General features: G+C 43.1%; 1 protein-coding gene across 3 annotated transcripts in view; it reads right to left on the bottom strand.

Annotated features, from left to right (window-relative positions):
- NAV2 (neuron navigator 2) overlaps window positions 1-14,219 on the bottom strand; it is a 235,825-nt gene that overhangs the window by 98,348 nt on the left and 123,258 nt on the right. For all 3 annotated transcript variants that reach the window (XM_075427329.1, XM_075427330.1, XM_075427331.1), the window contains 2 exons: window positions 11,168-11,276; window positions 8,799-9,188 (listed from right to left, as the gene is read on the bottom strand). In XM_075427329.1, coding sequence (XP_075283444.1) covers window positions 8,799-9,188; window positions 11,168-11,276 — 499 coding nt within the window. The remainder of the gene's footprint in view (window positions 1-8,798; window positions 9,189-11,167; window positions 11,277-14,219) is intronic.

Below are 14,219 nucleotides of genomic sequence, written 5' to 3'. Positions count from 1 at the left end.
TTTCCCCTTGTAATCAAATGACCACTAAAAGCCTAATTATTATTAAGATGCAGTCTTGCTTAAACATATTTATTACTGTTTACCACATTTTTCCCAAAATATGTCTTTAATTCTGAGCAGGATTAATTCAATCCAGTGAGAACATTGAGTTAATCTTAAATTCTGCCACTTTGAGGCCTTGGCTCCGAGCTGCAAGTGCTGCCTGTATACAGGGGCTAGGCCACAGCAGATCACAGAATGGTAGGGGTTGGAAGGGACCTCTGTGGGTCATCTAGTCCAACCCCCCTGCTGAAGCAGGGTCACCTACAGCAGGCTGCCCAGGACTGCGTCCAGGCAGGTCTTGAATATCTCCAGAGAAGGAGACTCCAAAACCTCCCTGGGCAGCCTGTTCCAGGGCTCCATCACCCTCAGAGGGAAGATGCTCAGATGGAACTTCCTGTGCCTCAGTTTGTGCCCATTGCCCCTTGTCCTGTTGCTGGGCACTACTGAAAAGAGTCTGGCCCCATCCTCCTGACACCCACCCTTCAGATATTTGTAAGTATATATTAGGTCCCCTTGCAGCCTTCTCTTCTTCAGGCTGAACGAGCCCAGCTCCCTCAGCCTCTCCTCCTAGGAGAGATGCTCCAGTCTCCTCATCATCCTCGTAGCCCTCCGCTGGACTCTCTCCCGTAGATCTTCATCTTTCTTGAACTGGGGAGCCCAGAACTGGACAGAGTACTCCAGATGGGGCCTCACGAAGGCTGAGTAGAGGGGAAGGAGAACCTCCCTAGACCTGCTGGCCACACTCCTCTTGATGCACCCCAGGATCCCATTGGCCTTCTTGGCAGCCAGGGCACACTGCTGGCTCATGGTCAACTTGTCGTCCACCAGGACACCCAGGTCTCTCTCCGCAGATCTGCTCTGCAGCAGGTCCACTGGGTCTACAGCAAAGCCTCTCCAGCCCAAATCTACGCCCAGCATACCCTGATTAAAGGTGAGCAGCACAAAAGGGTAATTAAAAAAAAATTGCTTCCTTCCCTGTCTGAGGGGATTAAAATCCACATTACTCATCTCACAGAAGAATTCATCTGACAACCAGACTAACCTGACACTAACACCCAACTAACTGCTCTCCGGAGGATGGAACAGTGCGTCAGCCATCCACCTTACTGGAGCTGGGCCAGTGAAGCCCAAATGGTTCACTGCACTGGAAGGTTCACCACTACGAAGGAGAGTAAATCACAGGACAGCCATTACGGCATTTAGAAAGAGGAAGGACTAAGCCCTGGGGTTCCAGTTCCTACATGGTTTCTGAGACTCACCCAGTCATTCGCTAGCATAAAATGAATGACCCCACCCTGGGAGCGGAGTCCAGTGATGGTAACTTGTCAAAATGAGGTGGACAAGACTAGAAAACACCCATGCGGTCAAATCCTTTCAGGTGAGCAAACGCCACTCTGGACCCCAGTGAAACATAGCTGGAAACCCATTACTTCAGAGAGGACAACAATCACACCCACAAAGCATAGGCTGCTAGCCTGGAGCATGCCGAAGAACCACCAGAATCAGGCAGCTGTTCAATGGGGTTTTCCATACGCCAGTTTTAACTTAAATGCCTATATCCTTTCTCAGAATTCATTTCCATGGAAATCCTAGAAAAAAGCTATTAAATAAGCGATCCATTTTGCACTGTCCTCTTCAATTTTGCTAGGGACAGGAACGATGTGTGACCAAAGAGAAGTAACGGGGGAGTGCTCCTTCTCTGCAGGTTCTCGGTAGGGACAGCAGCAGAGGAAGAGTTACTCCACAGAGACTTTCGACTCTGTGGTGCCTACTCCTTCGCTGCAGATGATCCATGTCCACAGAGTGTGTATGGCTGCATCTCCCTCTGCTGGCTAGCCCCAGAGTGGGACCGTATTCTGTCCTTCAGAAGCTGTGCTTTCGCTCAAATTACAAAAACCTGTTGGGACTGAAGCAGCGTTTCAAACACTGCTGAGGTATCTGCTAGAGAAACAAGCCCCGAGTGGGACAGTGGCTAATAACAGCTATTTTGATAGTCATTGACAATAAGACAGCACGTGCAAGTTAGCAAAAAATACAACTCACCACAACTTGTGAGTCCGTTTTACTGACAAACACCACGTATGACCTAACACGGCCCTTTTTAGCAGCATACTGAATAAAAAGCTTGATTCCAGATCATCTCTAAGTTTATGACTTCTAGGCATGTGATGTACTCCTAAGCTGAACCCTACACTGCAAGAAAAGTTCTATGAGACCCTGTTATCAGGGAGACAGTTTGTGATAAACGATGAAAGACTGGTTTATTGATGAAGTAGACACCAGAACTATTTCTGAACTGAGTGCGATATTTCAGAATATTTAAAATAATATACACTAATGATATTGAAAATGCTTACAAAATATTCTAGCCATATCTCCTATAAAGATCTTTAAGTACAGTTCTTGAAATAGAAATATTATTTTGATTTAAACACTGCTATAATTTTTTTCTTTTCATTCTCACAGCACCAGGACATCTCAATGTAACGGCTCAATGTCCAGATGGAGACCAGTGACGAGTGGAGTCCCTCAGGGGTCCGTACTGGGACCGGTGCTGTTCAATATATTCATCAATGACATGGACAGCGACATCGAGTGTACCCTCAGTAAGTTTGCAGATGACACGAAGCTGAGTGGTACGGTCGAGACACCAGAAGGACGGGATGCCATCCAGAGGGACCTGGACAAGCTGGAGAGGTGGGCCTGTGTGAACCTCATGAGGTTCAACACGGCCGAGTGCAAGGTCCTACACCTGGGTCGGGGTAATCCCCGGTATCAATACAGGCTGGGGGATGAAAGGATCGAGAGCAGCCCTGCTGAGAGGGACTTGGGGGTACTGATAGACGAAAGGCTGGACATGAGCCAGCAAAGTGCGCTGGCAGCCCAGAGGGCCAACCGTGTCCTGGGCTGCATCGGGAGAAGCGTGGCCAGCAGGTCGAGAGAGGTGATTCTGGCCCTCTACTCTGCTCTGGTGAGACCTCACCCGGAGTACTGCGTTCAGCTCTGGAGCCCTCAGCACAAGAAGGACATAGAACTGTTGGAGCGGGTCCAAAGGAGGGCTACAAAAACGATCCGAGGGCTGGAGCACCTCTCCTATGAGGACAGGCTGAGAGAGTTGGGCTTGTTCAGCCTGGAGAAGAGAAGGCTGCGGGGAGACCTGATTGCAGCATTTCAGTACTTAAAGGGAGCCTATAGGAAAGACGGGGACAATCTTTTTAGTAGAGACAGCAGTGACAGGACGAGGGGTAATGGTTTTAAACTAAAACAGGGTAGGTTTAGGCTGGATATAAGGAAGAAATTCATTACAATGAGGGTTGTGAAACACTGGAACGGGTTGCCCAGAGAGGTGGTGGAGGCCCCATCCCTGGAAACATTCAAGACCAGGTTGGACAGGGCTCTGAGCAACCTGATCTAGTTAGTGGTGTCCCTGCTCGCTGCGGGGGGTTGGACTAGATGACCTCTAGGGGTCCCTTCCAACCCAAAACTTTCTATGATTCTATGATTCTATGATCTATGACTTTAAATCCAAAACATAATTCTGAACTAGTTTCACCATAGTGTACCAAGTTAGAAATGAAGGTTTCCTCATACCATTTCATAAAAGTAAAAATTTTGAGTTTGTTTGCCCAAGCCCTTCATTATTTGTGTTAATTATCTATTTACCATATATAGCTACTGTTCTGCAATGTTGAGAAGATCTAATTGTAAGAAGCCAGTCCTAGCAAGACAGAAGGCAGTTCAAATAAACACTCTGCTCAAACAGAGAAGAAAAATAAAATAAACCTCCTACTGATTCTTAGTCGTGTTGAAGTGTTATAGCCATGTAAGGAATGCAGTTTTACCCATCGACTGTATTTAGACAAAATCTTATCACTAATTTCATACCATTTAAAGTGCAATGTCCAGTAAAACAACTAACCCACTGTAACTGGAAGCATACAGAAAAAATACAGTGGTAATCACCATGGCAAAAAATGGATCAGAAAAGACTATAGCTAACATTGAATTGATGTACACGGGAACAAGTTCTCGTTCAGACCATGATTAGCTCAGCCACTCTCGACTCCCAGCCAGCCACACGCTACCTGCACCAGCAACCATTCCTGTTGCAGGCAGCTTAGAAGGAAATGGTTTCTCTTAACTGCTGTTATCAACAACAGATTCTCATTTTCTTTCTCTAAAACCTTCGCCAAGCAAAGGGCTGTTACGCCACATATGAGCCGGACATCTGAAAAAGATGTATTTCTGTCTGACTGATAAAAAGTACAAAATCAAGCAACTGAGCTGCAAGAACCTTACAAATATCAATCACACTTCAACATTCAATGAAATCAGACCTCCTTTTCAGCTCATCATATCGAGCTCCTCTTTGCCTCCTAATAGATATAATGCCTAAATTTCAGCCTGCAACAGAACTCTTTTCAGTGGTGGTTTTGGTTCGTGTTACTCCAGGGCAGACAGGCCTCTGCACCACAAATGTGATTTCTACCTGGGGCACAACACTTCTGCGAGGGTGTGACTGACCTGAGCAGAAAAGCAAGGAATAAAGCCTGATTCCCCAGCCCAGAGTGCCCTGCTCTCCCTTTTAGCATCCTTTCATTGATGTTCCCAATTCCCTTGCTCGTAGAAAGATCCCCAGGGAGCATGAAGGCGTGAATAAACAAGAAGGAACCATAACCCCATGAGCATCACGCACATACGCATTAAGAGGTTGTGAAAATAGAGATCTGGAATGGGAATGTGTCAGCCCCAAAGCATCAAAAAAAGGGGAACGTTAATACAATGGTAAAAAGTCCCCCTCCTCCCCCCCAACAGCCACTGCACTCACAGAATCACAGAATGTTCGGGGTTGGAAGGGACCTCTGTGGGTCATCTAGTCCAACCCCCCTGCCGAAGCAGGGTCACCTACAGCAGGCTGCACAGGACCTTGTCCAGGCGGGTCTTGAATATCTCCAGAGAAGGAGACTCCACAACCTCCCTGGGCAGCCTGTTCCAGTGCTCGCAGGAGGTCGCTGCAGGGAGAACTTCAGCATAGGGCGCCTGAACGTTGTACGCAGGCTGAGCCCTTCTGTCCTCATCTAATAGCTGAGGTAGCAGCTGACTGCTAGGCTGGGTGAGGTAGCAGAGAGTCACTAGGCAACGTTTCGGAATGAGGTATGCTCAGAAGAGGGAGCTGCGCATGCCCCAAAGCCCAGCCGGGCACGCAGGAGATCCACGGTCCACGCACGGGGCTGCTCACATCTGCCCTGCCTCCAAGTTCAGGTTCTAGGGCGGCCGAGCTGTCAAATCATCAAATCTACATTTTGTTGGAACGTAGCTGGAACTGCCATGTTTCTGAAAAAAATTATTTTGATGGGCTGCGTTTGTGGACGCCAAGCAATTTCCTGAGAAAACCTGTGACCAGCAGTAAGCAGCATATCCATGCTGTTAACTCTGCACAGAAAGCAGCACACTAGGGTAATGAAAACAGGGGCAGAGAAATAATTAAAAGAAAATAATTTCAAAAGTCCTTTCTGAGCAACAGCTCTGTTGCTCCATTCCAAGGACAGATAAAAAGGAAATTAACTGTACATCTCATTAGAGAGAACTGGGAAAAAAATGACACCAAGACGTAGCAACGTGCATGTTAGTAGCTAAAGGGAGACTGAAGCACACAAAACTTTCTGAACAAACCCCAAAAAGCCATGAGAGTTAATGTCCTGACCTGGAACAACCTTGGGAGTGGGCAGGTGACAGAATCCTGGGCTTTGAGGTGCCGATTTCTGCTCAGGCTCTGAAACCCCGAGCTTACCCACCTCACTGCCCAAGTTGCTTTGTCATTCGGTTATGTTTTAGCTCCCAGAGTAGGACCACTTCTTACCTTTGATCCACCCCCTGGAGACCTTCTTAGTTTAAGAGATATTTTGTGCCCATTTGGAAAAGATGCTCTTTCTAACCCTATGAAAGCAATCCTGGTGTCTGGCAGAGCTCTGCTGGAGCAGACTTCATACAGGAGGCCAAACGAAACTTCCCATGACCCAGTACATTTCAGAGAAAGCATCAGGATCACAAGGCTGAAATAGTTTATCTTGGCTATTGGATTTATTTTGGCTGTAACAAATATTTTGGCTTCCTTCCCTATCAGTTTGCCAATGAAAACACAGATCCAAGGTTTTCAGACTGCAGGACTGTAGCAATTCTGAAAAATGACAAAGTGAAACACATACCAGCTAATAAAGAGCTATTCATGCTATAAATGCCCTCTTGTGCTGACTGTTAACTCAGCTTCTGGAAATACTGGGCCTGTTCGTCCTAACATTGATCTCGGAGATTTGTTCTGCAGCAAGTCACACGGACGCTTTCTTTACAAGCACCCTCTCTGATTCCTAAGCGGTGTATCATTCCTCTCCCACAAACACACAACGCTATCCTACCTTTTTTTTTTAATTGGGAATAAACCGACATTGGGGAAGATAACTCATGAACCAGGCTACCAGAACATCTGTTCATACTGGAGATGACAATCCAGCATCATCAGGTGTCAGTGAGATTCACCAAAGGTAACACCCTCATTTTTTTTAATCTCTCTCCATTGATACTGGGATTTTATCCAATGCTGTTCTTGCAATTCAATACCGCAATACTCCCATCTTGGGGAATCCGCAGACATGATTATTCTCCACAGACTACGTAACCCCAACACTGTGGGGCTGCTTTCAGGAACGTTCACTTCAAGTGGCCACCGCTGCAGCAACGAGAGGACCTCCAAACTGCCCGATCTCCAAACCCTGCCCACAACCTGGAAATGGAGCTGGATCTTCCTGATGATGGACTGACCTACAGTACAGGTTCCGTCCTTGGAACTCAGTCAACGAACACAACAGTGCTACGTAAATCAATAAACCAACCCACATTATTTAGCGAAATAGGCTTTTGTAGCTAAAGGCAAAAGATGTGGAAAAAGACATTGGTACACATAACTCTTCTTGTCCTAAGAACTTTAAGATGAGATCTCACTTATCAATCTGTGGCTGGTTATATGAGCAGAAATGGAAAGTTCTCTTGCTCCTGTAAAAACTAGTGGGAAACAAGAATGAGGTACTCACTTCAAGATGTTCCAACGCTCAAGGCTAGCAGTGAGCTGTTGTGGAGCATGTGACTCCTGTGCTAAATGTTATATTCACCATTCTTGGTATATAACTCACTGCTTTGGTGACAAAGATACCAAGAGGCAAAAATATTTTACTACCTCCGACTCAGAACCTAAAGACTGCTCTTTTATTTTCAGACCAAGATGACTTCCATTTTTTACCCTACAGGACGACCAGATAGACACAGAAAATGACACACAGAAATGACTGAAGGCACAGATTTCTCTGGAAATATCACTCAAACTCAACAGATTTCTTATTATTTCCTGTTCCTCAACCTGGAATCTGAACTTTATACAGTAAATAAAGATCTGCAAAGACTGGGGCTCCTCTAGGAGCCTGAACTGACGCAATTCTGCCAGGGACACTTCTCAGCTCACACTCTAGGTGTTTTATAGAAACCACGGTGCTACTCAGAATTTATTTTCCTTACCTCTAAACCAAAGTTATAGCCACAAGCTTGAATAAAAGTCATAGTTCAGAGGAAAAGCAATAACTGTTACTAAAATAAACATTGCAAAACTCAGGTGTAAGTTGATTTATTCAAGGAAAACACAAGGCGCTTCAGCAATACGACGCATTATTCATGCAGCGACAGCTACTGGTGCTTTATGCGAAATAGAATTTTATACTGTTTTTTCCATCAGCTTCTATCTATATGCTTCCCTAACAAAGAATTAAAAATAAAGTGTGTGGCTTTTCAAAAAGGACAGTGTGAAAACATCCAAATATTCACCACGGACAGAGTTAAGGGAGGCTTCGAGACTGCGTAACTTCACCAGTTAAGTTGGTGACGAAGCAGCAGCAGCTGGATTGCAGCTTTCTATTTCGGTAGGAGACACTAAATCTTCCAAACAAACCAATGCTACAAGAAATGTCACTTATAAAGAAATTACAGAAAACCAAAGGATGTAAGATGGCCAGACAGGGAAAAGGCTGCCACAAAGATAAATATGCCATTTACAGCTCAAAGATCAGTTCTAACATCAGTCTAACCCCGATGTACTTGAGCTAAGAAAAAACAACTGTACTTTCGAGAAGGAACTGAAAACAGACATCCTGAATTCAATACTGACTTCAGATGCTTGTTCCAGTCAAGGCAGAGGTAAAATGTTGATGTAAAACCTTGTTAATAACTGTCCATCAGTTCATATTTCTGCACACTAACTTGTCCTCCAGCTTTTTGTGTGTACAACTGTTTTCCCCTACAGAGAGAGGTAAACTCCTTTCCTTGCAGTGACCTGTCCCCTAGCAGCTCAGCCAGCTGAAGGGACCAGGGAAGGCACAGAGCGTGTCTCACCCTCTCCATCTGGTGGGTATAAAGGAATGTTGCAGCATGTGTTCGGCGACCACAACGAACCCTGATTCAGGAAAACATTTAATCGTGTGCATGACTATGTTCGTCTATAGGAATATTTTCTTAATATGCACTTAAATAACGTGCTTAAATCCCACTGAATAAATTAACTGTGATAGTGAGCTGTCCCTTCAAACGTTTATTAAAACTAGTAGAATATCCTTGGGTTTTTTTTTTTTTTTTCTCCAAATAATCACAGGAATATGTCATTTTCAAACACAATGCAAGAATCACATATGATATTGAAGAAGAAAAGTAAAGGCACTTACCCACTCGTGATGTCATCAGCTCTGATATTCTTGCCCAGCACGTCCCCATCGCTCATGTAGCCGGTGGCATCCATGGAGATGCCTTCCAGATCGATTTCGTCACCTCCCTTGTCCGAGATGTCCACGTGGCAGACACTGCTACCACGAGACGCCAGCTGCCTCCGCAGAGGTGCCGAATACATGTAACGGCCCGACTCGGTGTTGATGAAGCGGCTGGCGTTCCCCCGCGGAGGATACCCATTTCCCATCGACGGCGCGTCGCCTGCCTGCAGGCGAGGGCTGGACTGCCCCAGTCTCCACGATAAGGGGGTCGGCCGTCCCGTCAAGCTGAGGATACTGCGGCCACTTATCTCAGTAGTGACGTTAGTGTCAAATGTAGTTTCCAATGTGCTTAAAAAAAAAAAAAACAAACAGACAGACATTTGATTAAATGTGGCCTGCTACGCAGAGCGCCGTGAGATTCCGGGTGATTCCAAGACCCTACACCCTGAACACTCACCAAGTTACAGATTTAAGTAACAGCATCACAGAAGTTACCTGCTACAACGCCTTGATAGAGTTAGGTCCATTCCTCCAACACTGTTCTTAAATATATACCATATAACATAGATATATAACGTATCTATATGTAACAAGACCTAAGATGGAACTTTTAAAGGGATTATCCACAGTATCACAGCATAACTTTTTCATCTTCAATCATCTATAACTCTATTATACCATTGTTTTGCCACTCTAGGCAAGGGAGTGGGATATTAAGGTGACTAAAGGAAAACCAGCTGAAGTACTATTTTTCTGATATATTTTCTTTTTTTTTGGTTGCATACATCAAAGTCCTAATACTCTGGAGATGTGTCCAGCACCAAGATGGTAGCTATTTCTGCACTGAGGAAAGGATTAAATAAATTAAGAAGAAAGGCAAAACAAATTTATATTTCAAAATATATTTTATATATTCATGAATTGAATATATTTTTCAAAATATTGGTAACATTTATACAAAGCCCTGGTTAAAAATGCATTTTAGGTCACAGCCTGTAAATACAGCTTTTAACAAGCGTCAGCTATCTGAAATCTTTACTTCTCCGCATCTGAGTAGGTGAATATGTCGCATCCCTTCCGACACTAACGCTAGAACGGACTGTATATAGTCTGAGAATGCTGCAACCACTTCTCTCAGCAGTGATGTTAGCGTTAAAAGTAGTCTCTGATGTGCTTAAAAATAAATGCATTCCATTAAACACAGACTACTACACGGAACCTTAAAGATGGGACCGCTGCACCGTGAGATTTCAGGCGATGTGTACAGACCACAAGACTACATCCTCACCACTCACAACTTAATTGCAGCTAATTTATTTGCAGCTAATCCATAGCTGCAACTTTTCTTACCCACATGAACTGCTCTTTTCCTTTCCTGCTCAACACAGTGTTAATTTGTTTTTTGTTGTGGACATTTTTTAAAATAAACAGCATTTATTTTATGCAATATAACTATCTGCAGTATAATGTTCCACATATAAGCTGCAAAAACCTACGTATTCTCCAGTTACAGTAATTAAATCAACTGAGCTGTCACATGAATTGAAATTTGAAAAGAAAACCCGCACTGGGAGTTCATCTTTGCAACCTCTGCCTCAGTTTTAGATACAAAGCCAAAACACAAAGTGTTCTTCTCCCAGCGAACTCATTTAGGGCTGGAGTCCACAGGGCTCTGAGCTCTAAGCAGGACCCCAACCTCATTAGGGGCCAAACAGCTTCTTCTCCCAAGCCTCCTGTTCGACACTGAAAAGATCCAAGCTGCAGAATGTTTAAATGTAATAACAGTCTTTGTTTATTTAGAGCATATTTTAAATATTGCTGAAGATTTCCAAACACTGCTTTACAAAGAAAAAGCAGTTATATACATGGATGACTAACAATATTACAAAAATTTGCTTGCCCAAAGATTGGTCAGGAATTCAAGTTATGCACTTGATAAAGTGGGTCAAGCACAATTCACCTGCTCATTTAAACAAAATATTACACACAGAGGGATAGGGGTGTAATGCACTGAAGCTGTTCAAGCGTAAGATGAAGAAACATTTTGAACTGTAACCTATATTCAAACACCACCCAATTAATCTAACAGGCACTGATTGTTCTCCACCTTTGATTCTATATACAACCTGCCACCATCAACTACTCATCATACATCTCAATAAGCTCTGAACATTATCCAGAATCTGTGTTTTAAAGACAAAAAGTACAAGATCAGTATCTTCCACTGTGAGCATTAATTATTTTTCAAGGATGCATCCCAGTCAGATGTAAGAGATGTAAAGAGCACAATGATTTTCATTTTCTTATAAACAAAGCCATGCCATTACCTGTGAGTGACCTGGGTTCCCCGTAAACTGGACATGGTTTCCTCTAAGTTCTGTCGAAGATCGGCAATGTTTTTCACAGTTCGTAACCGCCGAGTTTCTGGATCCTCTCCTACAGGGAAAATCAACCACGAGAAAGGATCAGGCAGGAAACAGCACAGAACTGAGCCGTTACCTCAGCCTGAATCTGACTCTAACACTTTTTCTTTTTTCCTGACTTCACACTCTAAACTGCTTACAACGGAGATACCACTCCCCTACGGCAGGCACCTGCCGCTGCCGCAGCCGGACTGAGAACGAGCTCCGTACTGTTAATGTTATTTCACAGGCTGCCTTTGCACCAGATGTTTCTGTATTGTCATTTCCCCATATGACCCAATTTAAATCCTGGTTAACTTTCAACCTCATTAGAAGATATACTCCATCAATACCGCCCTTTCCATCTCGTATATTGACACAATTAACATCAACCCGACACAGCCAATTTCTCCAGCGCCGTATTTTCACTCGACCTTCTTTTTCCCATTTTAAATAATCTCATTCTACAACAGCAGCTTTCCAGTAAACTGAATTGTGTCGACTGGGTGCTCCACGGTGAGTGATGCTTTGGGTAAAACAGCTAAAGTTTTTGCTCATCCACAGCACAATACAGTTATCATTACTCAAAACGTGCTACATGACACAAAGTTGAGGGATGACTTCTAGTTTCCCTGGCATTTAGAAATCCTGTTCTTTAAATGCTCTGTTCTAAAACACATTTATGTCCTGTTCTTGAAGTCTAAAAGTAGAGTTTATATACACAAAAAAGAAATCCTCCTAATGCCTCAGCATAATTAGCTTTTATAAAATTAATAATTTAATTAGTGCCTCAGCATAATTTATTTACTTGCTTTCAGCTGTCAATTAAGAAATGCCTTGATTGCTAACTCAGCTGAGCTTTATATAGTTAAAACTTCTAAGGGGTTGAAGTGCACTTCTAGCAGTGCCAACATGTTCTTTGGAAGCTCAATGCTGAAACAGAAAACCTCCGAAAAGCCGTCACAAAACTCCTGTTGGGCACAGAAGGAAATGATTTCATTCTAGAGGGTTTACAGCTCATGACTAAAGAAAATACTGCAGCAAACTCCAAACTTTTCAAATTCTGTATCCGCCCTCTCCACACAAGTGATGCATTCTTAAGCTGCCAGGATACCGGTCATCCAAGCGGTTCCTGGTTTAGATGGCTATCAAGTGTTAAGGACCAGATAAATAAGCTACTGCTGGAACTTTCCACATTCTTTGTTTTAAACATCGTGTTTCTGAAAGATGCCAGGTTGGTGGCACAGAAAAACCAAGTCCCACACTCTTGCCTGCAAAGCAGCAGTAGCAGAAACTACTTAGCAAAGTGCTGGAGCCCCGACTATGGGGAACTATCTAGGGAGGGGAAGATGGACTTCAATGTTTCTACAATCCTCAGCCTTTCCAAGACAAACAACAATGGCTCAGGTAGTTTCCACAGTAGCAATTTGTTTTTAATGGGTCTCTGCTCCCTAGGAAATAATCTCCCTGAGACACAATTCGCTTAGGCCAAACGGTCAAACAACGATGATACGGCTGGACTGGAAATGGCTGCCTAACAAGACCGATTCCTTTAGCCAATGGGTCTCTGGGACATTAAACATTTTCTGCACTCATGGATCTACAAATTTTTGCAGTAAAGAACATAAAATATTTATAGGCCTTTAGGCTAACAAAGGTCACAGTGCTCTTTTACAGACCATTTCTCATAGATGTGAAGGCAAACAGTAGAGAACTACTTAAGAGAACATGAGACTACGTAAACCAATTTCTACTGAGATCACTCCTACACCTAAACTGATATAAAATTTTTATTTAAATGACCTTCCACTGCTTAAATTATAAGAAAGACATTGGATAGTGCCACAAGAACTCAATTATTAAATCACTTAGCTCTTCATAAACAGGCAGTATCATTAAACTATTCAGCTTCCAGTTTTCTCTACCTATACTCTCTTGTGTTTTATATGTGCTTTTAAATTAAAAACATTAACAGCTGCTATGTAGGGAGAGCAGAAATCTGTCCCATATTTCTTCTAATTTATTTGGCTTGAGGGACCATATTGTTTTGTTTGCTCCTTTTCCCCTAAGACTCCTTTACGGACTGCTGCTGTCTGTGGGGTCTGGCTGCACACAGCTGGGCTTTGCATGTCCATTGTTTGAGGTTGTCAGCTGCCTTCCATTTTTGGATCCCCAAACTTACGTATTCTACTTGAATAATAAGTTTGTATTTACACAACACCTCTCATTGCAGACTTTTTGTGATCAATTAACACTTCTCAGTTTACAGGCCACATGATTTTACCAAGCAGGACATCAGCTTCAAAACTCAGATTAAACTTCAGGATACCAAGACTAAATAGATGAAAAAAACTTAGATATTCTACTGGTGAGATATACTGCAATAGTATGCAATAAGCAGAGCCATAGTCATTACTGGAATTGGAATAGGAGGAGATTTGACTGTGACATGAAAAACACATTTGAGATCTTTAGAAGAATATGGTTGCTAAAAATTGCTTTGTTATATTGATAAGCTTAAAAATTATTGCTACTTATCCTATTTTTCTTATAGTAGTAGGAATTCTAGATAAACATAGAAAGTACTTTCTAATTTAGACTGCTAGTATTCTAATCACAATCAGTTTCAGCTGCTGTATGCTGGACATGGTAAACTATAGTTGGATTTTGGTCTGCTACTGCTGCAAAGATCACTTCTCAAATCGATCAGATTCATGCGAGTGAATACTGAGATTCCTCTAAACCTATAAACAAACCAAAACATCAAGGAAATTAATCTCTTCTGTAAGTTCTGAAGCACAGTTTTAAAAAGTGAAAAATAAATATCAAATGTTTGGGAATACTTAGGATTCTTATAACAGCTTAATCCTAAAAGGTACTGCACATCTAGAAAAAGATCAAGTACTCAGAATTCCTAATGATTTCAAGAAATCTGGGGGGCAGACAATCATGTAGGACTTGAGCATGTAGTGCCCAG

The sequence above is a fragment of the Opisthocomus hoazin genome, chromosome 7 (assembly GCF_030867145.1).
Source record: "Opisthocomus hoazin isolate bOpiHoa1 chromosome 7, bOpiHoa1.hap1, whole genome shotgun sequence".
NCBI classification, from domain to species: Eukaryota; Metazoa; Chordata; class Aves; order Opisthocomiformes; family Opisthocomidae; genus Opisthocomus; species Opisthocomus hoazin.
Note: the sequence above shows the minus strand (reverse complement) of the source record. Positions and strands in the feature narration are given on the sequence as shown.